The sequence below is a fragment of the Drosophila teissieri genome, chromosome 3R, assembly GCF_016746235.2.
Source record: "Drosophila teissieri strain GT53w chromosome 3R, Prin_Dtei_1.1, whole genome shotgun sequence".
NCBI classification, from domain to species: domain Eukaryota; kingdom Metazoa; phylum Arthropoda; class Insecta; order Diptera; family Drosophilidae; genus Drosophila; species Drosophila teissieri.
Genome location: NC_053032.1, coordinates 30168664 through 30191405, shown reverse-complemented (window position 1 = coordinate 30191405; position 22742 = coordinate 30168664). Strand labels below are relative to the sequence as shown.

At 48.0% G+C, this 22742-nt stretch overlaps 4 protein-coding genes across 5 annotated transcripts; 3 read left to right on the top strand and 1 right to left on the bottom strand.

The window, feature by feature from the left end:
- Positions 1-893: 893 nt before the first annotated feature.
- Positions 894-5268, top strand: LOC122620783. The gene is made up of 10 exons (XM_043798405.1): positions 894-980; positions 1302-2214; positions 2277-2829; positions 2885-3541; positions 3604-3887; positions 3942-4263; positions 4323-4407; positions 4460-4649; positions 4713-4993; positions 5053-5268. Exons 1-10 carry the CDS (start codon positions 914-916, stop codon positions 5160-5162), a joined length of 3462 nt encoding a protein of 1153 aa, XP_043654340.1. The 5' UTR covers positions 894-913; the 3' UTR covers positions 5163-5268.
- Positions 5269-5530: 262 nt separating this feature from the next.
- Positions 5531-7234, top strand: LOC122620905. The gene is made up of 2 exons (XM_043798584.1): positions 5531-5889; positions 5946-7234. The coding sequence occupies exons 1-2, from the start codon at positions 5563-5565 to the stop codon at positions 6777-6779; spliced, it is 1161 nt and encodes a 386-aa protein (XP_043654519.1). The 5' UTR covers positions 5531-5562; the 3' UTR covers positions 6780-7234.
- Positions 7235-11764: 4530 nt separating this feature from the next.
- Positions 11765-19652, top strand: LOC122620412. Its single transcript, XM_043797853.1, has 7 exons — positions 11765-12300; positions 16112-16210; positions 16399-16734; positions 16849-17613; positions 17809-17938; positions 19127-19451; positions 19522-19652. The coding sequence occupies exons 2-7, from the start codon at positions 16182-16184 to the stop codon at positions 19650-19652; spliced, it is 1716 nt and encodes a 571-aa protein (XP_043653788.1). The 5' UTR covers positions 11765-12300; positions 16112-16181.
- Positions 19476-20782, bottom strand: LOC122620413. Of its 2 annotated transcripts, XM_043797854.1 has the most exons (3): positions 20315-20782; positions 20185-20214; positions 19476-20112 (listed from the first exon to the last, which is right to left on the bottom strand). In XM_043797854.1, exons 1-3 carry the CDS (start codon positions 20526-20528, stop codon positions 19736-19738), a joined length of 621 nt encoding a protein of 206 aa, XP_043653789.1. In that variant the 5' UTR covers positions 20529-20782; the 3' UTR covers positions 19476-19735. The 2 variants fall into 2 exon arrangements, with proteins under 2 accessions (XP_043653789.1, XP_043653790.1); XM_043797855.1 differs by lacking the exon at positions 20185-20214 and having other exon boundaries at positions 19484-20112.
- Between the last annotated feature and the right edge of the window lie 1960 nt (positions 20783-22742).

The window sequence follows — 22742 nt, the reverse complement described above, 5'->3', positions numbered from 1 at the left end:
ACTGAAATATGAAGAAACATACAAACAAACAACCCAGTGTTTCTAGTTAATGCGTTTCGAAGCTTCCAGGATGATCCTCCCCCCCGGGAAGTAGACGGGCGGGGGGGTTTTAGTTTGAATAAGGTACCCAGTACCACTAGTACCTAGGCTGATCGGAGGAGGCCTCTATATATTGCTATACTTATGTACTTCTAATACTCAGAACTCAACACTTAACACTTAACACTCGACACGAGCACACACTCACACGCACACTAGAATCCATTTCAAAATGCAACATGCAACAAGTTGTTAAACACGAATCGAATCTTTACTTCAGTATAATTTAAGCTACACACGGCAAGATGAGAAAATTCAGAAAACTTTTAACCCGGTCAGGAATATTAACGAAAGAATAACAAAAAAAAAACCATCTAAAAATAGTAACAAGTAACTGTTTTTATACAACATAACTAGATGATGATACGATGACGAAGTCTTGGAATAAAGCACAAGAGAGTCGTCTTGAAAAAACAACTAAGCCATTGAAGTTTGACTTTCTCAGGGATGGGGTTATTTTTTGGGGGAGGGTACTTACCTTACCTTACTGCACATCTGACTCAGCTGAGCCGTGCCGGAAACCAGTTCCAGGTCAAAACAAAAGCAGCGATAAAGCTGGGGAGCCAACGAGGCGGTGGAGCGCAGTGGGAAACTCCCCACACCTGGCCAAGTCGATGGCCAAGACCGAACACGAAACCACCAGTACGAGCAGCTACCAGTTTTCAGTCGAGTTTCGAGGCGCACGCATGCGCACTACGATGTGAAAGTCAGCCACGCTCGCCATTGCCACAGCACTTTTCCGTTCGAGTAATCTGGTTATTCCGGGGGCAACAGAAACACAACCAGCACCAGCAGCAGCACCAGAACCAGAACCATGGCTCCAGGTGGTCAGCTTTTGTGGCTGGCTTCCGTCTGCTGGATTGCATCACTAATGAGTGGCGGTGAGTGCTGGGAATCGGTTTTCCGTGCATTGTATGCAGATATTGCGTGGCCCAAGAAAGCGAAAGTATCTCAGACTGTGTCTCAGATATCTCACCACGCTCTCGAGTGCACTGGAAGAAATCACAGGTTACGCTATAAGTTCAGGCTGAACTGAATGCCGTCTATTTTCCTTGCACAGTAATCTAAATTTGTCTCTCCTGTGATATACTTTATATATATACTTACTTCATTCATTTAAATTTCTCGCTGTGCACCTCTGTGATATCTCACCTGACTCACCTGACCTGTCCCACTCTCACTATCGTTTTCGTGCCTCTCAGCTGATGCACAGCATCTGATCGCCTACATCTCGCAAAGAGGTCTGCACGGAGAGATCACTTTTCGGCAAATGAATGCCACCACGGTGGAGATCAAGGCCAATCTGGAGGCCACTCTGCAGTACCCCGACCAAGTTTGGAGTTGGGCAGTACGTCGCTTTCCCGTGGACTACTCCAACACTGATCCCGACGAGCGCTGCGAACTGAGTCGCCTGGGAACGCAGGTACTGTCCTTTGATGAGGACTTGGAGTACCTGGTGCTGCCCGGCAATGAGACTTCCACCTGGGAGCGGAACATGCAGTTGATTGGGGATCGCGGTATCTGGGGCAAGTCCCTGCTGCTCACAGAGGTGAACGCCAATGCACGCATCTGTGCCACCATCACCACCATCCAGAGTTCAGTGGAGCACATGGCAGAGGCTCGTTTCAATACTCCAGTGGCCGGATCCGTCCACTTCCGCTGGCTGGCGCCGGCGGAGGGAGCTGTTGGGGATACGCTAATCTACTCGGATCTTTACCACATCAGGGCGCAACCAGCTGCGCTGGAGGAGGACAGAAGTCAGGCTGGACCGTTCACCCAGCACCACTGGAAGATCTATGTGACGGACATCTTCAAGCACGACCACCATCGCACGGAGGACAACTGCAACTTCCTGCAGCAGGTTTTCGATCCCCAGGGAAGTGGAGCTGGCAAGGGCATTGGCGATCTGGACGCACGTCTCGGCAGGATTGGAGTGGCCAAGAATGCCCTTCGTTCGCCACAACGCAGCGTTTTTAGGGATGCCCAGTTGGCTCTGCTGCCCTCGGATCTTACCATTCCGCATAGAACCCTCTACCTGGTACTCTTTGACAACCAACATCCAGACTCGTACCTCGCGTGCACCAAGATTCGCCATGTCCAACCTTTGACCCATAAGTAAGTGGTTTTTACATCCCAAGCCGTTTGAAAGTATAACCATTGTTCTTTCTCAACCGCAGAACTTTCATCAACTCGGGTGGAGTCAAGGGAGAGGTTACCTTCATGCAGCGCTCCAAGTTCGACCCCACTTTCCTCAACTTCACCTTGGAAGCACCGCTTTCGCAGCATGTGAGTCGCAAGTTCGCCGAAGATGTGGCCGCCTTTCGGATTCACAGTCTGCCGCCGGTGCCGTCGAGAATGGGTCACGAGGACTACTGCCTGACCACCGGGGACATGCATAATCCCCGGGAGCTAAGCGAGAATATACCACCACCCGGCTATGGAACCCAGGAGCAGTATCCCGTGGGCGATCTCTCCGGGAAGCTGCAGGGTCGCAATAAGGGCTATTGGCATCAGTATGTCTTGCCCGGGACGAGTTCCGAGTTGAATGGCCTCTACTGGGACGTATTCCTGCCCCTTCAGGGACGCCAAAGCATTGCCCAAAGGAGCCTGGTCATCTACACCTTCAATCGATCGAACGTCACTGACATTACAAAGATGATCTGGGGCTGTTCGAGCCTAAGTCAATACCAACGAAATGGGATCTACCAGCAGAACATGGTTACGGCTCAGGTGGGTAGATGAAATGGTATTTAATGTTAAATCCTTAATCCTGCTTGTATTTTAGGTCCTTTTCCGCTATCCCGTGGTGGGTCGAGTCATATTCCGGCAGCCGGCGGAGCAGCCTTGGCAGGATACCACCGTGCTATTCGAGTACCTCATCCAGGCGGATGGCTCCACGCAGAACACCACCCACGATCATCGTTGGGCGATCCATAGCAATGCACCCGGAAAGGACTTCTACGACTGGCAACAGAGATGCATTTCCGCAGGACCTGTGTATAATCCCTTCCGCGTGGATTGGGGCAATCGCAGTGTGGACGACTTCTGCCAACCCAGCATACCCGCCATGTGCCGAGTGGGTGCCATGGATGCCAGATCGGGCACCCTGACCATCGCTGGAGGCAGAAGAGTGGCCCAGAAAATAAGTAGGAAAATGTTTGTGGATGGCAATCTGCCACTCTCCGGCAGACACAGTATCCTGGGTAAGTCCCTGGTTATCTATGAGGATAGTGGACCCAAAGCCAGAGGCGAGCGATTGGCTTGTTCCGCCGTGATTGGTCATTTCCGGCGGAAGGTGGTGGCCAAGGAGTGGTACGCAAACGGAGACTCGTTGACAGTCAGCGGCCGGGTGGAGATCACCCAGCAATCGGAGTATGATGTCAGCAATGTGGAGGTGCAACTCAAGGGACTGCAGGATAACACAGGATACCACATCCATAGGGTATGTATTTCTGGAGCTCTGAGGGAATCTTTTGTGCTTCTACTTACGTTGTTGTGTTTTAGACACCCGTGGAAGCGAACTTGGCCTTTCCCTGCGAGGCGTCCACTCTATATGGTCACTGGAATCCCTTCGACGTCAGTCCAAAGTCATCACCTCCTCCCAAGAGGGGAACCACCGATCAGTATGAGATGGGAGATCTGAGTGGAAAGTTCGGAGGTCTTGAGGGGGTAACCCAGTTCGAGGATTCCTACAACGACACGAATCTTCCACTTTTTGGATACAACAGCATCATTGGAAGATCTGTGGTTATTCAGAAGAAGCAGAAGAATGCCCGATGGGCCTGCAGGTGAGATAACTAAAATTTGTTGAGATTTCCATTTAATTTACCCTGCAAATTTAGTACTCTGGAGCGTGGCTACAGTCCCAGTGAGGCCAGGGAACTGAGGGCCATTGCCTCGTTCCATCATCCCACTGGTTACGCCTACGGTTACATCAAGATGACGCAGCTCATCCACAACGATGGCAGCCAGTCGGAGACGGTGATCGAGGTTAAGTTACGGCATCCGGGCAAAAACGATCGCAACTCTACGCGAAACCACAACTGGCAGATCTTCGTCAATCCCGTGGGCGTGGATGCAGCCGTCAAGCCCACAATTACGCGCTGTGTGGCCGGTGGATATGTTTGGAATCCATACTACACCCAGCTGGCGGATCCCCTGAATGTGGGTGCTCCACTGATATTTAAAGGAAATGAATATATATGAATAATCTCTCTTTTCAGCTGGATCTCTATGAGCAGGAGTGCAGTCCGGATAATCCTTTGCGCTGCTACGTAGGCGATGTGGGCGCCCGTCTGGGAACAATAGGTACGGGATTTTTTATCTCTGCGAAGTTGTATTTAAATATATTATTTTCCAGATCTTGGAGGTGAGCGCGTTGTGCTGACCGACTCCAACTTTCCCCTGGAAGCTCCCGTAGGAGCCATTGGGCGTTCCATTGTAATTTTTGGACCTGACCACTCCCACGAGCGGTTTGCTTGTGCGAACATAGAACCCGATCATAACGTCATTAAGTACATAAACCTACAGAAGCCACCCCGCTTCGTAGTGTAAGTATAGCTCCATCAAACATAACTCGCTTCGATAGACCAATCCTAAACTTTTGTGTTCAGTGCCCAGTTTCTGGATGAGCTGCGATCGGTGATGGGCATTCCGGAATGGATGCTGGATGTGGATGCGCGTAAGACCAAGGAACTGCATGGTGGAGCCTGCATCCAGATGATCATCCACTTCAAGGGGCCACTGGCCCACAGATTGGAGCTGGATATGTCTCGATTGATAGCCGCCGGAAGATTGGATGCCCCTAGTCTGTTCATTCCCGGCTACGTGAACCAAAAGCGAAAGGCGACCATTTCCTATCGTACCTGTGGTGTCAGGGATACCAACGAAAAACGTGAGTGCATGATTAGAGTGCTAGATACAATAGAAATATCTTGATAATCTCATCGACAGGCACCAAGAACTTCAAGGGTGGCTTTTACTCCTCCAGCTCAGCTCCAAGCGAACCAAAGCCCTTAGTATTAGCCTTCGTAGTCATCGGCTTAGCCTTTAGGTTCCTCTAACTCGACGTTGTAATGTAATTTTGTATAATACTCAAAGCGATGTAAAATACCACAGTAGTCACTAGATTAGCAACTACATTTCTGTAAATTATTGTACATTTTATGATCTGCACTTTTCTATGTACTCATAGTTATTAAATGTTGTCATCATCCTGACTGTGAAATTCCGGAACATGTGTTTGAAGTAAAGATCCCTTCGGAGAAACACGTGGCACTCGAATTGGTGGTGGATTTACTTTCCCTTGCTTTCCCAAACTCAGAGGAACTTACCCACCACTGCTGGTTTATTTCTGCGCATGAGTCTTGCCCAATCGATTTTTCAGTACATACATACGTGCCCCATTCAATCGAGGGCAGGCATTCTTTGGTGATAGGCGCACACTTCCAATCCGACTCCAGAATGCAGCTGATTCTCGTGGCGACCTTGCTGTGCCTGGCACTCGGCAGCTGCAGTGCATCCATAAGTGGGCCGTTCATCTTCTGGGGCCACGCCAGGGTGTCCAGTCTGCAGTCGCAGGCCTTGGTGGAGTCGAGCAGCAGGGAGCTGCCGCTGACGCAACTCTTCACGGAGGCCAAGGCAATCGTGGTGTTTGTGCGCAACGCAACCAATCGACTGGAGGGCACCAGGTATCCCAAGTTCCAGAATCTCGTGAAGAGTGGTGCCTGGAACTATCTGCCACAGCGGAGACTGGCAGCCGAACCCTTCGGCTTGAATGCCAACATCGAAGTGAGTTTTGCACGGTAAACTTAATGAATTAATAATAAATTGTGTATATTTCCTAGGTGGTGAGCCTCTCGGGACACGGCGAAGAGGATGACGCTGAGATTCTGTTGGCCTACAACGAGGCCGTGAACACCTACGGCCGCGGTGAGGTGCTGGGCATCCTGGCCAGCCGCGAGGAGGAGGCCCACTTCCTGGCCAAGCGGGAGGCTTCACCAGCTGGCGAGGAGGAGGAGAAGGCAAAGGCTGCTGACGGCCCAGCAGGAGAGGAGACCGAGGCCAGTTTCATCTACGTGGCCGAGGGCAACAAGGCGGTGCTCAGTCTCAATGGACCACTGGAGCTGCGGCTGAGCAATGACACCCTGAAGCTGGAGGAGCACATCAAGCAGATCACCTTCGATGATCAGCGGGCCAAGGGATACGGTCGCTTGAGCATCACCTTCATGCATTCGGGCGAGAAGTGCACGCTGCGATTTAAGTTCTCCCTGATCCGCGGATCCTGGACATTGCGCAACGTGGAGGTGGAGTACCGGGAGCTGAAGAGTGTCCTGGTGGCACGTGGCGATGAGTACACACTGCCCTCCGCACCGCTGGGATTCTCGTACCGCTGCTCAGCGGAAAGCGTCAACTTCCTGAATCCCGCGCGGAACGAGACCATCCAGAGTCTGCTCCTCAGCGATTTCCAGGTGCAGCCGTGGCTCAACGGACGCCAGGAGTATGGCGAGGTGTACGACTGCATAGGATTCGTAACGGCGCCCATCCTGGCTGGACTCTTCGTGGTGACCCTGCTCCTTGGCATCCTGGGACTCGGCATCTCCGCCATGCTCAGCATGCACACGCCCAATCGATTCGAGAGTTCGCGCAGCAAGCAGTTGACCTTCACCATCCAGGAGTAGGAAAGCCATTGAGTCTTCAGCCTCTGATGAGCACACAGATCCCGGGCAGCCATGTTCATCCAGATCACCTACGTGGCCTTCAAGCCCCTGGCTCTGCTCACCCTGGCCATCGAGTTCTTTCTCATCCACCTGCTGTTCGTGTTGGTCGTGCTTTACGTGTATGTGCTATGGTATTACTGAAAAATCCAACGTGGTGATGAACAAATATAACTTATGCTCGTAATAGATGAGAAAGATATTGGAGTTTTACTGAAAAAGTATTTCACTCATTAATGAGGAAACTGAGGTGTAGTCACTCTGCCATGTAGCTCAAAAGCAGCTCATTTCCTTCAGCCGAGTTATCAATATTAATCGAAAAGATATAAATATTTAAAGAGTTCTTCAAAATATTACAAACTATATATGCAAGTGGAATATAACTTATTGAGAGCTGAAAATAATAAACCATGTTTCTGGGTACAACTTATAACGTGAATAACTAAGCCATCGACTTATTCTTACTTTGAATTTCATGTTCAAGTTGGCATATTAAACAGCTTTCGAAAAGTGTGTTGCGAGTATCTTCTTATCATTTATTTATGCCACTCTCTTCGCTGGGAAGCCAAAGTTCGACCCACAGGAAAAAGTGAAAAGCGATGGGATTCTGCACAGACTGCCAAAAAAGGATGAGAGGAGTCTGGCTGGAAATTCTGGTTATCTCGACGGCGGCTCACTTTTGTTTTTAGCCATTTCTCTTCCCGGCGATTGTCAGCTCACTTTCGTTGGATTGCTGCCACACAGCCGCAGTGTGCGCAATTAAGCCGCATTTGGCCATAGAGATGCGTGCGAGAGCTGGCTTAAATACACTGGGAAAAATAAGAAGTGAAAATCTAGAAAGTTACAGGGAAGGTTTATATATCTTTCATGGAGCGTAGGAGCGGAAGGAGAGCTATGCTTGAATGTATACAATATAAGTTATAATTATAGGAAGTTCACTTAATCAGTAATAGATCATCAATCAAGAAACTGATTTATAAATTCATAAAACTAAAACTTGTTGAGCTTTTAAGATATATGTTATAAAGGGGAATAGTTACATTTTCTCTGGCACTCCTTTATCCGTGTACAAGTATCTGTATCTCAAGCTGGACTCCAGCCAAGCCCAGTCTGGAAGTGGAAGCCTCGTTTACTTATGCATCATTAAGTCACGCCAATGGCTCGTTTGGGCCACTTTGGTATATTTTGCGTGTGCGTTTGTCGGCTAGTTTTCGGTTCGATTTCGGTTTCTACGACTGACACTCGAGACCCAAAAAAACAGAAGACAGTGGACAGTGGACAGAAGACAGTTGCTTTTGGCTGTGGGCCACCCACTTTTCTCCACAGATTTCCCGCATAGACATACATATGTGTGCAGCATCCGCCGGTCCCCGAAAAAAGATAGAGATGCAGATGGAGATAAAGATCGGGGCGACTTATTGTTGGATCGGGAAGTGGGTCGCCTTCGATTGCGTTCACTTTTTCCCGCGCGGCTTTACTTTTACTGTCAACCGAACGTGCCCCAAGTGGCAAGTTGCGCGCTGGCAGTGGCCAGTTCACTGACTCAAAGAGAGAGTGAGAGTCCCGCACCTGATTCTGTAATAAGAATCGCGATCGCTGGCAAAAGTTTGTGAAAGTTGTTGTCAAACGGCTGGCCAAACCAAACCAAAGTCAGCCAAAACGAAACGAAACGAAACGAACTGAGCCGCCTGTCAAGGAGCCGCGCATATCAGCCACATGATGCGGCGAGCCACCGAGTGGGTGCACTGAGAGAAATCAGGTTTCTCTTAGTGCGGAAAATAATCATATAGTTTATTATGGAATACTTCCCTTTTGTGATGTGACTGTATCGCCTTAAGAGCTTCTATAGTGTTGAAGTTCTAAGTACCAACGACATAATCATCATTAAACTATTTATTAGCAATTAGTCTGGGCAGTGAGTTTGTTCATATTTATTGATAATTTCTCCGCAGCCTGCAGAGAGTTACTGCTATTGCCTGTGAGTCCCAGGAGGGGGCCTAATTTCTCCTCATCGAAGTGATGAGTGCTCCGTCCATTTGGGTTTAATTGCAAGTTGCAACCGCATCGCAGACAAATGTGTGCACTTTTCTCGAGGGCCTTATATAAGAACTCAGATAATGCGGCATGAAATTGAATTATTTTCACGGAAGCCGAGGTGAGAGATTTGAGCCGCGGATGCACCACAATGGAGTGGATGTTTGAGGAGGGGGGGCTTAATCAATTCAAAGGGCTGCAAGCAGCGGAAATGGGCATTGTATCTGTATCTTTGTATCTGCAATCGTCAGCGATGTTTATCTGCGAGATTCGTGCACTTGGCGATGAGGTAATGAAATTCATGAGGATTACGAGTGCATCCATGGGATGATTGGTACTCGGTACTCGGCCGTTGGGAGCAGTTGCAGTCGAGTAGTTTCTCCACAGATTGACCAACTTCTGCCGTCCACATCCATCTGGTCATGGCTCAGAAATCGGGCCAAGCTATCAATCCTAACGATCAATCCAGTCGCTGAAAGTCACTGAAAGCCGCAGTCATCCCGAGTCACTTAGGAGGCGAGATTGCAGTTGCAGTTTCCAAGTGGCCATCTTGCTATGTGGCCGCTAGTTGGGTCTCATAATTACTTTGCTCAATATTTGTGTTAAAGTTTTACGACTATTGCCGCATTTTTCCAGCGAAAGAGAAATCGCCAATTGGCAGGATTGGCAGATGTCTCCACTTTCTGGAGGGGCCGAGGCAGAGGCAGTGGCACAAACAGTTGCCTCACTGCGGCTGACAAATAACTAATAGTAGTGAAAAGTGCGCAGGCGCGCACTCGAAATGAAAAGCTCGAATGGGGAATGGGAAATGCAGCGAGATGGATGGAAAAAAGCAGCCTAAAATCGGCGACATTTCGCACATGAACATGAAGAGCAACAGGCATTAAACACTAACCATTAACCAACTGGCGACAATCCGATGCGTTTAGTAAATCAAAGCGTTAATTACTTGATTTGGTAAGCGGTTTCCCAATGCCTCTGTTTTTCAGCTGTCCGCCAGTTGACAATTTCTCGCAAATATTTGCACACCTGTCTGCGTTGGCGAAAAGTGAAATGCGTTTGGAAAGGAAAAGGAAGATCTGCCGACTACTCATTCCCAGGAGAAGATGCAGAAACACACAAGCAGATACAGATACAGATACAGATACTGATGGTTCGCTCCATTGCCGGAGACCTTGACTTATTAACACCCAATCTCGGAGCCCTGGTGCTTCGGATTACGGCAGATAAGTACGCTAACTCCGCCAAGATGTGCCACTATTTTGATGGCCGTGTCGCAAGCTTAACGCCCTGTTAAGCCGGCTAAATGCAAATGCCGCACACATCTTGCCGCGAATAAATGGGCTCCCCCCTTTATGGAAAATACCCCTTTATGGTACCCCACTCACCTCACCTTTGTGGGAGCTCGTTAATTGCTCCGCTTTGGTTACAGTTTGTGGAGCGTCTTCCAATTGCGCGCACCATGTGAAGGTGGCGCAATTTTCGGAGCTCGGAGTTTGGAGCATATGCATAGTGGTACACCATTTGCCCCGAGGCCGAATCTTTTGGCCAAGGCGCTGGCAATGGGCCCCAATCAGTTGGCGTCGATCTCGGCTCATTCTGGCTCGTTTTCGCCCCACAGCGAAACTAATAAAGCTATGATATTCTTATCGCACTTTGATGCCATGGGAAGTTAAAACTTGTCTATCTAGCAAGCTGACCTTTGATTGTATAGAGTATAGAAATCGCATTTCAAATACTTAATAAGAAGTATTTCAAAAGTGATTTGTTTTTTGCCGTGCATGCCAAGCGTTTGCAGTTTGGGAGTCAACAGTTGCTCCCTTTTGTTTTCGAGCCAACATTTTTCACCGTTTGCCGCCGGTGAAATTAATACGCCTCTGGCATTGGGTAATTAAGCTAATTAGCTGAGATGGGGCTGAAACCGAAGTGCAGCCCACCCAGCGATATGCAAAACTGAGGCGGCGAGGCTGCTGCCGCCTTTCCCACAGTTGCATCATACAGAGTCATCAAATCTGCGGTCTTCGATTGGAAATTCTTTTATTGGCGCTACCAAAATGGTTTCGGCATCTTTAGAAAGCTCGTCACTGTGCGATTTCCTAGCCAGCTTGCTGCTGCTGCCAAAACCGCACACACTAACCCAAATTCCCCAATCCCATGATGCGAGCCATCATCCCCTCCTGCCGAGTCGTCTATTATTGCAATTAAACTAACAATCGGTAAATGGTAAAATGGTAAAGTGGTAAAAGAGCAGCTGCATCTGCACCGGTGGCTTGCACTTTCCGCGCGAAGCGGCGAGCGCTTAACTTGGCCAAAAGCAAACAAACATCGCCCATTAGTTGGCTCAATTCGATGCTGCCGACGGCAAACAACAGCAACAGCTGCCACTACAATGTATTTGCTGCACCAAAACTGGGCACCTGAATCAAGTTATTATTTTGCACATCAATTGTGAACTATTCAAATGGATCAAAAGTTTCGGAAATAAATTCTTCGTTCTCTATAAATGCAAGTTAATGAAACTTTAAGGTACACAGTACATATATGAACGAATATGTTATAGTAACTAAAATAAAACGAAGTTCTGGGGACAACTATCCAGGATGAATCCTTAAAGATCCATTTACTTGAGGTTTAGTACTTGTACATTAGTTCCTGTACATTATTTTGCACTGTGCATTTCTTAACTTGTCCAAAATGCTTCTGCAGAGGAGGCAATCTCGGTGGGGCTCCGTGGAGCTCTTCTGCTGCTTTTTGAGCCGACTTTGAGCTGAAGGTGCTCCCTCTCTCTCTCTCCCTCTCTCTCTCTCTCTCTCTCTCCCTCTCTCTCTCTTTCGCTCCCGTTAGCCAGCGACGGTGTGTACCGCTGTGGTCATGACATTCGTTCAGTTTCAGTCTGCTTTGGACTTTTACCGCGATCGGTCGTGCTCCGCAACTCGCGATTTTCCAGCTTCGAGCAGATTTTCCACCAGTTTCGAGTTTCCACTGGTGGAGGCGCGTGCTTAAACGGTAAACGGCGAGAAGAATCGGGCGCAGAAGAGTGGAGTCGGGAAGAGTGAGCACTGAAGACTGACAGCTTCTTCGCGGAGACGTGGAATTTCCCGTGGCATTTGCCACCCAAATGTTAGACGAGTTAATGAAGTGCAAAAATGTTTGTAGACTGAGTTGTTGCCGCTGCCAAATGAACACGAAGGCGCCGTCAACTTTGTGATTTGCGGTTGCATTCTGCACAAGATACAAACTGTGGCTGCAACCTGAAAAGAGCCCAGAAAAAGACAGCCTGTGCTTTTTGACCCTGTCGCTTTCGGCAGCAAAGTGAAAATTGCTCGGCCGCCGAGGAAAAGCGGAAAATCTGCGACTTCTTCGGTGTCAAGTGAGAAGACGACCTGGCGATTCTCCTGCGGATTAGTGGCACACTTACCCACAACCCACAAGCAGCGCCGCTGAAAACCATGTAAGTGGCACGAAAACATCTCGTACCCATCTCGTACTTGTGGGAGTGGAGCCACCAATGGAGTTGAACGCTCCTCGGATAGAAACATTATACGATATCTGCGCCTATTTGGTGCCAAGCCAAGCGCAAAACAAGATACTTTTCTGAGATACTTTCCTGAGCTGAGCATCATAACTGGGTGTTATTAAAGCCGAAGTTAGCAAGGTGCTTCTTTGAATCAGATACTTTACATACTTTGCACGCATCAGGTTCAATTAACTGGGAATAGTTTAGTTTTAACTACTTTCGATTGAGTGCGGCTACGTTGCATCTTCTATTTCCTTTGTGCTGCATCAATATGCTAATACAGAAATATAAATAAATGATACATGTGCAGCCACGCCCAAGCAAACAAAAAACTATCTAAACAAGCAATAGTCATGCAAACTGCCTTGTTAATTAGTTTTCTTTTCTAAGCTCCTAACTATTTCCTATAGACGAGCCCATAAAGTGAAATGATGTAGAATACTCCCAAATAAAAATGAATGGCTTAAGTAGTGCGATACCTGGGGAGCTGGCAGTGAGAATCCGCGCATAATGAGATGCGTTGCCCAAATCGGAGGCTTAGTGCCTCATTATGGCTGCTTAGTCGAGGGCTGGTGTGTGCTAATTTATGCGGATTTGGAGACGAGCGGAGATCTTTCCCAGAAATGGAGACACTGCGCCAGGCGACGCCAATTAGCTGGCCAACTGGCCAACTTGCAACTTGTAGCAACCATAAACTCGCCGCTGTCCGTATTCTAATTGAATGGAATGGAATTAACCCAGTTTCGGCCGCCAACTTCTTCCCATCATAATTGAGGTGGTGCTGGCCAAGAGTGGTTTTTTCTGGCAGCCAGAAAAAGTTAATACGAATTAGATTGCCGGGGAAGCTGTCAAATCTTGATGGGCTGAACCTCAGCCCAAAAGCCTAAGTAGGTGAGCTGTAGTTTGGGGCCCAGAGGCCCGCGGGTGTCTTTTGTTTTAGCCGCGGACTGTTTATGCTTTATGATGGAATCAATCAGTGTTAGAGTTATAGATATGCTAATTCGCGAGCGATCGGAAGATATGGGAACCATAGAGACAAGGGCCGTTTCTTCCCTTTGTGGAATGGGTGCCAAGAACAGTTAGCGATCGTTCCACAAACAAGTTTCTTCTTTATTCGCCATGCAGAACTTGTGCGTTCGCCTTACGACAATAAATTCGCTCCGCTTTTTGTCTGCTTTTTGTCGGGATTTTGAGGTCAGCTTGATTGGGTCGCTCTCTTTGATTAACGACTAGCGGAATGGACTCCACTGTCCACTGTCCACTGTCCACTGTCCACTGTCTACTGTCTACTAGTCTGCTGCTCTTCTTGCCCTTTTTTGGCAGTTCCCGTCTGGCGGCTAATTGCCACAGGCACAGGTGTCTGATGGAACCCCGGCATGCCACAGCTCGTTGATCGCCATCAAATCTAATGGCAGCCGCACGCCAGCATTGCTCCCAGCTCAAACTTCATTGCGAGCTCGTTATGGATACCATTATGACAAAGACGCTAAAAAGAAATGGGAACTCTGGAGTCCAGGGAATCAAATCGGAACTCTGGAGTCCAGGGAATCAAATGGAAACTCTGGAGTCCAGGGAACCAAATGGGCAGTGCTCAACATCTAGTCAGATTGGCGATTTCCATTTACGACCTTGGAAATGTAGTTAGTTGGTATCTCAATCCTAGAAATCCTAGCTGTTAGAGCCAATCTATCTATTTTTCTATCTATCTATTGATTCTATTGATTCCAGTCCCTCTACCCAAGAATATACCCTGTAAATCCCCTCGAAAAGGGGTACCAAAGTATGGGGCAGTAGGAATACCACTCGATTGCATGCGGAGCACGGGGTCGTGGCAATTAGAAGTTTGTTGGCCTGCGAAACTATGAGACTATGAAATTATCAGAGCCAGCGACTTCACAACGAATTGTTGTAATAACAATAATGGCGAGCCCCCAGAGTCATGTTTGCCTTATGGCCGGCACAACAAATCATTTCACATCGCCACATTTCATTTTGCTATTTTCGCCGGGTTCATTAAACCAACTGAGACCCCGAGTGTAACTAAAAGCCGCAGCCAAAGATACAGATATAGATACAGATACAGCTACAGGTACAGATAGAGATGGTGTATGGTGTATGGTATATGGTATGTGGGTATATGCGACGAGTGGTGTTCTTGCGTTGTGGCGACAAGTTTGGCTTCCGTTCTCAGCCCGCTCATTTGTCAGCAGCTTACATAACATATTCTATAGACCCCCTTCTCCAAACTCTATAATTTTTTTGTTTTTAACTTCACTGAACCCAGCGAAGCGCATCCCAAGTGTCATGGCCACGTTTCTATGGCTTTCCCAGCAGCTCCGCTCGCTGGCATCTTTCAATTTGTCGCCCGTGTAGTCATAATTGTCTGGTGATCGCGGAGCCCTTTCTTTGTGGCCGTCATGTCTGGATTCTCGCTGGGATCATGTACCCAGCGAAATGCGGTAACTTTTGTTTATCTCTCGCATTTCGCATTTCGCACACTGCATGTGCAGATCACTAATGACCAGATAATCCTGCCTGCTGTTTTGGCAACACGCACGCAGATCGGAAATCCGCTGTAAAATCTGTGGCACCAACTGCTTCCCACAGGGCCACGCCCTCGAGCAGTGGAACATTCTTTCCCAGCCAGATGAGACACACCTTCTCGTAGCCGCCACCTGGTAACGGCAGGTAGGTATTGCCAAAGCGCACTTACGGGCCTTCAATTAAGGCGGCTACCTGTCCGTTAAGCCGGTTAAGAAGTCGGTAAAGTTGGTAGAGTTGGTAAAGTCGGTAATGCACGATGTCTGACCTTTCCGAGCTGGGTCACTGTCACCTCCGGCTCCAAGTTGGCTGCTAGCTGGAAGTGATACTGCCGCCAGACACTCCAGAAAACGTTATTAATTGGAGTCGCCTATTTAAAACACTTATGGGCCATTAATTTTAGGTAGATATTACAAGTATTTACTGGAGGGTTCTAAAGTGATCACGTGCTTTCATTTTATTAACAAGCTGTGTACCAGAACCAGTGAAAATACCACTGTTTTCTCTCGGTGCATCCATATGACAGCCACTTACCTAATCGCCGTGCTTGGCTGCCTTTCCGGACTTTTCGGCTGGTTGGCAAACATTTAATGTTCTCCGCAGCTCGATTCCCGGGAAGACAAACATGGTCAGCTCTCTTTTCGGTTCGGGTTGGTTGCCTCAGTGTCCGATTCCCTGCAGCCCCATCAAAGTACTTAGTACCTAGTACTCAGTCTCTGGAAAAAGGGGGGCTGCTGCAGGTGCCCAAAAAGTTCTAACTCAAATAGCTGCTCCGATGCGTTTATTTATTAACCCATCCTAACAGTGCATAGCCCACTGCAGTAAAGTAAAAATTTCAATTAAGCGCACTGCGAGTGGGGGTTAAATGGCATTTTCCTGGCCACCTGGGAAATGGCTGGCACTTGAGACGCCATTCGAGACGCGGCTGCAAGGAAAGTCGCTTTGTGCGGAGGCCCTAAACATTTTCCTAGTTGTCATAGTTGAGGTGGAAACTCCCACAAGCAACTGACAAGCCTGGCGATTGTAGATTGTATTATGCACGCATATGGATAACTTATGATAAATTATGTTGGCTGGTTGTTGGCTGCTGTTGCTGTTGTTGTTGTTGCGCCGGTGAAAGTGCCAATTGTTTTGTGCGCGAATTCTTGCCAAAGAGATTTCCTATTCGCTATTAATTGTGGCATTGTGTCTGGCGCCTTTTCAGAGCCCTCCCGCGGAGTTTGCAGTTTGGCGACCAGAGCCCAAGCCCCAAACGCATCGTCATCGTCACCGTCATGGAACCCACGCCCACACCCAATATGCTGTAAGCAGTCCCACTGAACTTGCGTCTCAGACTCCACATCCGCATCTACATGTGCATCCGCATCTACATCTGCATCTGCATCTACATCTGATCTGCATCTCACTGACTTCGCATCTGCATCTGCATCTGTACATTCCATTAACCCGCAACCGAGTAACCCGAGTAATCCGCATCTCCAACGCCTCCAGGAAGCAGATCCTGCTGAAGAACCACCAGGACGCTATTCTGCAGCTCCAGGGCCATTCTCCGTCGCCTCCCCTGTCCTTCGGCGCCGCATCGATGGCGGACAGCAGGGAGCGGATTCGTGGACCCTCCAGGGATGGTCGCGAGTTCCTGACCAGTCCGCGTCAGGTTCTTCGCCGGCTGATGCTCCTCTCGGAGGGCAGGCAGTACAGGGAGGCTGCTGGCGTGGTGGGCAGACTGGGTCCCTCGGTTCTCAGATCCGTGATCGCGGAGCTGCCGCTGGACCTGCTGCTGGAGCACCTGCCGCACAGTGCCTACCTTCTGGAGTCCTTCTTTACCAGGTGAGTTGTTATGAAAGGTAGTAGGTAATTCTTTAAATATTGTAAATGCACATTGCCATTCGATTACCATTCGATTGCCATTCGATTACTATTTCTTATTTAATTTTCCGCCAGATTGACCACCTTGAACACCACTCCCAAGCCAGAGGTGCCCAGTGAGACGGTGGCCTGGCAGCTGGTGCGTCTGTTCGCGAATCCCCATGAGTCCGGACTGCGGCAGAGATGCACTCGACTGCTGCAGGCCTTGGCGCAGTATGAACCAGGACTCCGGCAGACGCTGAGGGAGAGGAGACGCAGCTTCGATAACGCTGTACAAGGTCTGGGAGTCCATGGACTCACCACCGATGCCTCCGGTCAGCTCATTTCCCTACATGTGGCCCTAAAGACCGAGCTGCAGCGCCATGTGGACACCTACAAGATGGCCATCCACAAGCTGGAGGAGCTGAGCATGGTGACGGTCAACCAGGACCCAGCGCACTCCTCCCACCAGCGATTGCTGGCCATCAATTATGGAGACATTCAGCAGCGACTCATCGACAACAAGACCCTGCTCACAATGCTGGACAAGCCGGCCTTGAAGCAGCTGCAAACGCTGGTCGAGAATCTCAGCACGCGGGTGGAGAACGACAAGGAGGTGCTCACCTGTGTGGGTCAGGTGCGTCGCCTGGACGCACAGGCGCTCGTGGAGAAGCGCCCCGCCGCCGGCCTGCTGATGAACTTCTCCCGCGGCTGCGAGGTGGTGCTCCACATGATGGGTCCCGAGGGCGGTACTCCGGGCGCCGCCCACTCCATTGGCAAGACCACGCCCCCCGGCGGCGCCAGCACGAGCAGCTGCAGCGATGGGTACCACTCGGACGACTCTGGCAGCGATGACGGCAGGTGAGCAAATGTTATGTTCAGAGAATACAATACAATAGCCGATTCTTACACTTGACCGAGTTCGAATAAGGTGCAACACCCACATGACGATCTCAGCCAAATCAGATCGCGACCGCATCCAACTCTCACCTGCCCACATGCCACACTCCCATTTCTGATCTCTCCATCTCCCCCTCCATCTCTGTATCTCCACAGCGAAATGGTGTCGCTCTATCGGAATCTCTACGTCGAGAACCGAGCGGACGCCTTGGAGGCGTTGGACAGTCTTCCCCAGATAAAGCACGCGCACAGCCTCAAGGGGAAGATACTCTTCTCCATGATCGTGGTGAGTCTGAAGTACCCAGCATTCATATGTGCTTTGGGATGGATTGTAGATTGCCGACTTTAGATATGTACGAACTTTCAATAATGGCTTGTTAAGGAGGCCGAAGGAAAACGAATTTCGAGATTACCTCGATCGGGAGAAATTAGTGCCAATTGCGAGTCGGCCTTCTTTTCACTTTTTACAACTTTTTTTATAACTTGTAGATAAATAAGTTTTCTATTGGGTGTGTTCACTACCATTTTTTATATTGAATTTGTATTATTCTGTATTTTATTTCGCTGCAAAACTTTAGCTGGCTGAAGAAACCGATAAAGAATTAGCGATTTAATCACGAGGAGAAATTAAAGCCAGTCAATCAGTCACTTGTCTTTCGAATATAAATCGCTAGCAACATAATTTTACTTTTATAATTATCTGCTTCGTTTTCACTTGTCAAGACAGTACAGCGTTTTTGTGATGAATGGCGTCGATTTATTATGGGCGTTCATAATCTTTCAGAGTGCCAATTCCATGTCAATAACATTTTAGCTTCACAATGCTAAGAGATATTTTGCCATACAATTCTTTAAGCTATTCAAATAGAATGAAGCTCTTGTCCAAAAACTATTTTTTGTGAAAAACGATTGTTTCAAAATTGGGGCAAACTCATTCCAAATTGCCACTTGGCAGGTCAATAGCTGCCAAACCTTGATCTTGAAGTAGCTTCCAGCGCGCGCACTGCTTGCACTGCTTGCTTGGGCAGCTAGCACAGCACAGTGGCTCTCAAACCGTGAGACCAATTCATCCAGCGAAGATTACTTTCAATTTTCAAGTGCTTGGCCATCAATTACAAACTCCAAGCCCGTGGGCTCTGGATGCTACAGATCCTGTCAGACCACAAATTGCGATTGCAAAATATCCATTTTGGCCAGATCGAATTCGCACTGGCGGATGATTAGGCAGGTTGGTGCAGTGAAAATGCGAGGGAAAGTGGAGCCGCAGGGAGCCAGAAAATTACGTAGGCGCTTCGGATTTGAATCACTTTCGATCTCAGATTAATGACGCCTTTGCAGGAAAATGGTACCATCCCATCCTGATTAATAAAAGTCATATATTTCAGATTTTCAATGTTTTATTCATTTATTCATAAGCAACTTAAGTTGAAATGAGACATGTTCTAAATGAATATTTACTTTACTATTGGTACAGCTCTCCTTCCGCCTGTGCCACGGGATGCGGGAGCGGAAGGTCCTAGAAGTGCGGCGAGTCCTGAACTGCCCCTTGGACAGCAGCAGTGAGACCACCTTGGCCCTGGACAGATCCGTTCGCCAGCACCTCTTCGAGACCGCCGAGAGTTTCCCGCTGGGCGAGATCGAGCGGTCGGTGTTCAACCAGGTGCTCTCCACGCTGCACGAGTACCCCTGCCTGGAGTCCTGCCCCCCGCTGACGCACTACGTCAGTGCGTGTGTTCGCCTGGCCTGGCGGATGATCAACCAGAAGGCGCCCTACTACCTGGACATGGACTTCAACCTGGGTGCGTTTTAAGCTTTAATCTTTAATCAAACTTTAATTGACAATCTTAAATCTGCGTAAATCCCATGCAGGCTTCCTGAGGCCCGAGAAACACGAGCGGCATCCCCAGGCGGACCGGCGATCGGATCTGATTAAGGCCTTCCTCTGGCCCGCCCTGATGCAGAACAACCAGTGCGCCTTCAAGGCGGTGGTGGCCACCTGAGCTAACCTGAGCGTCTTAAGCTAACCCCATTTGTACATACTTGCCCCACTCTTATGCAATAAATACATATATTTGCCCCCTAACTAAGCGTAACTGATGGGCCGCAGCCGGACGCACTGGCTCCGGGCTTTGTTCGTGCAGAGTAGTGGGTGCTCCGTGTAGAAGTCCACGATTTCCGAGGGCGAACCGAAGCAGCGCTCCTGGGACTTCTTCTGTCCAATGGCGTAGCGCTGTCTCCTGTCCACTTGCCGTATGAACAGGTGATAGTACTGATCCGCCGCCCAGATGCTCACGATGTACCGGATGCACTGGTCGGCTGCCTTGAAGGGGCGTACCAGGCAGGAGCCGTCCTCTCGTCCATGGAGCATTCGCTCCGCCGTGGGTCGATCCACTGTGAAGTAGTACTGCTCCTTCTCCACGTGCCGCTCCTCGATCTCCGCGTAGTTGACGTCGGCATCGTCTTGAAAGAATTCACAATGTAGCAATAGTAATTGGTTGCAGATACAGTTTAATCTTTCAATTGAGTATCAACCTGCATTAACGTGTATCTGTTGATTGAAACCTAGACTCAAGAACTCTGTTTAGCTGTTTGTTTTTGTTTATATTCTATCACTCTGTGGCTGTGGCTTTGTTTTGGAGCCAAGAGATCGTCGCGTACTCACCCACAATGACGTAATCCTCACGGGGCTGCTGCTGTGGATCGTCGTCGGTGCTGGAAACCCGTTCTGCGACGTCAATTTCCAAACTGGCCTGCCGCTGATAGCCGAAGCAGCAGCCACAGAAGGCGGGCGATCTCACTTCCATCAGGCTGTCCATCAGGCGAACCAGCAGATTGTGCAGTACCGTCCAGTAGACACGTGCACACCAGCAGCACATGGCGCCAGTCCGCACACTATGGAGCCGTCCTATCCCCGCGACCTTGGATTCGATGGATCGGTGGGCCTGGAAGCGCCGCTCCCGGCGCACATCTTTCGCTATCGAGCTGCGCTGAAGACTGACTGCTCTGTGACCACAGCTCTAGACGAGGAACCACAAGCAGAACCCAGAACCCAGAACCCAGAATTCACAATTCAGAATGTAGAATTCAGAATTTAGTAGCCGAGAACAGAAGCCGAAGCGAAGCAGTCGCGTCTGGCGCTGCGTCTTAATTAAAATGTGTGTAATGCGCGCTTGTGGGGCGGCAGCAATGCCCATATGTAAATAAGATATGGATATATGGCTGGCAAACAAAATTCACATTGGCAAGAGCCCCGCCTTCTGCAGAAAGTTGGGGATCCGGGGAGTAACTGGATACTCCGAGCGCAGTGGGGAGTGCAGATCATCACTCTGTTCTCTTACAGAACGAGAAATGCAGTCATACTTTCTCTAATTAATATTTTAAAATTAAATGAATGAAAATATTTTCATTTTATCATAGACAACTCCGCTGAAAGGAAACATATATTAGAAAGTTTATCAAGAAAGGAAGAACATACATATGAGTTAGCACCATTGATTGTTTGCAGTGTACAAGCAGGCAACGACAATTATGAAACGTTTAGCACCCATGCACTTCCCATTGCCCTTCCCCTCCCCCTTTCAACTGACTGTGGAATTCATTGAGTGTGGCTGCAACTTTCGGTGGGGAGGGGTTCCCCATATCGCATTTCTGTTGGCTCTACGAAACCGAGACCGAATGGAGACGAGTGGCCAACATGTGGATCTGAGGCGTTTGCCCGCTCTGCTAAAAAGTTTAAGACTTGAGTTTGTTTTGCTGATCTGCTCATCTTATTAATAAGCTGTTGATAGTACTACTTAAAAAATTCCCACTTGATTGGCATTGAAATAATTGTAAAAAAATAATTCTGAAAAATTTTATAAATGGATGACCAAGATGGTCGAAGCTCGTTTTCCGCATTTTCGGTCCTTAATATTCCGTTTTTTGGTCAAAACATGGGAAATAATGGTCAAAAAATTGATTGGCATATCTCGTTTAACTTCTATTTACCTCCCCAATCGATTTGTGTTTGAATTTGGGAACTTTAATTTTTGGCCATTTTTTGCAAATTTTGATGATGTAACCCCTTATCAAAAATGCGAAAATTGACAAAAAATTAATTTTCCGAAATCCGAAAAAACGCGGTTTGGTTCGTAAGTTTAGGTAATTAGCTTCATAAAAAAGTAATTTTTTCCGCTCTATGACCTTTTTCAGCCCAGAAATAATGAAAAAACCCTTCGAAAATATCGATTTTTTGGCCCATGTTTTTTTTTTTTATCATTTTTGGTCCACTAATATTGATTTTTTTAGTCAAAACTTTGCAAATAATGGTCAAAAATTGAATGGCATCTCTCTTTTAACTTCTATTTACCTTCCCAATCGATTGGTGTTCAAATTTGGAAACTTTCAATTTTGGTCATTTTTTGCAAATTTTGATGATGTAAGTTGGTTCGTAAGTTTAGGTAATTAGCTGCATAAAAAAGTTATTATTTCAGCTCTATGACCATTTTCAGCACAGAAATAATGAAAAATCCTTCGAAAAACCCACAAATATTTAGTTTTTTGGTCAAAACTTTGCAAATAATGGTCAAAAATTGAATGGCATACCTCGTTTAACTTATATTTACCTCCTCAATCGATTTGTGTTCAAATTTGGAAACTTTAATTTTTGGCCATTTTTTGTAAATTTTGATGATGTAACCCCTTATAAAAAATGCAAAAATTGGCAAAAAATTCATTTTTCCAAATCCGAAATAACGCGGTTTGGTTCGTAAGTTTAGGTAATTAGCTGCATAAAAAAGTAGTTTTTCCCGATCTATGACCATTTTTGGCCCAGAAATTATGAAAAAACCCTTCGAAAGTATCGATTATTTTGACTGTAGTACTAATTTCAGCACTATTGCTCAATAAATGCAGAAAAAATTGATTGCAAGCGTGGAAAGAAGTAAAAGAAAGAAGTAAAAGGTGAAACAAACCTTTAAGTATCAAAACATTTTTGTATTTTACAGCTGGCAGCGGAGACACGAACCTTGCACAGTTTTACCGTAAGCTTGCAAACGGCTGTGGTGAAGCTCTCTTGCGGTGTCTTTGTCTCTGTCACTCACCCCTGCCTC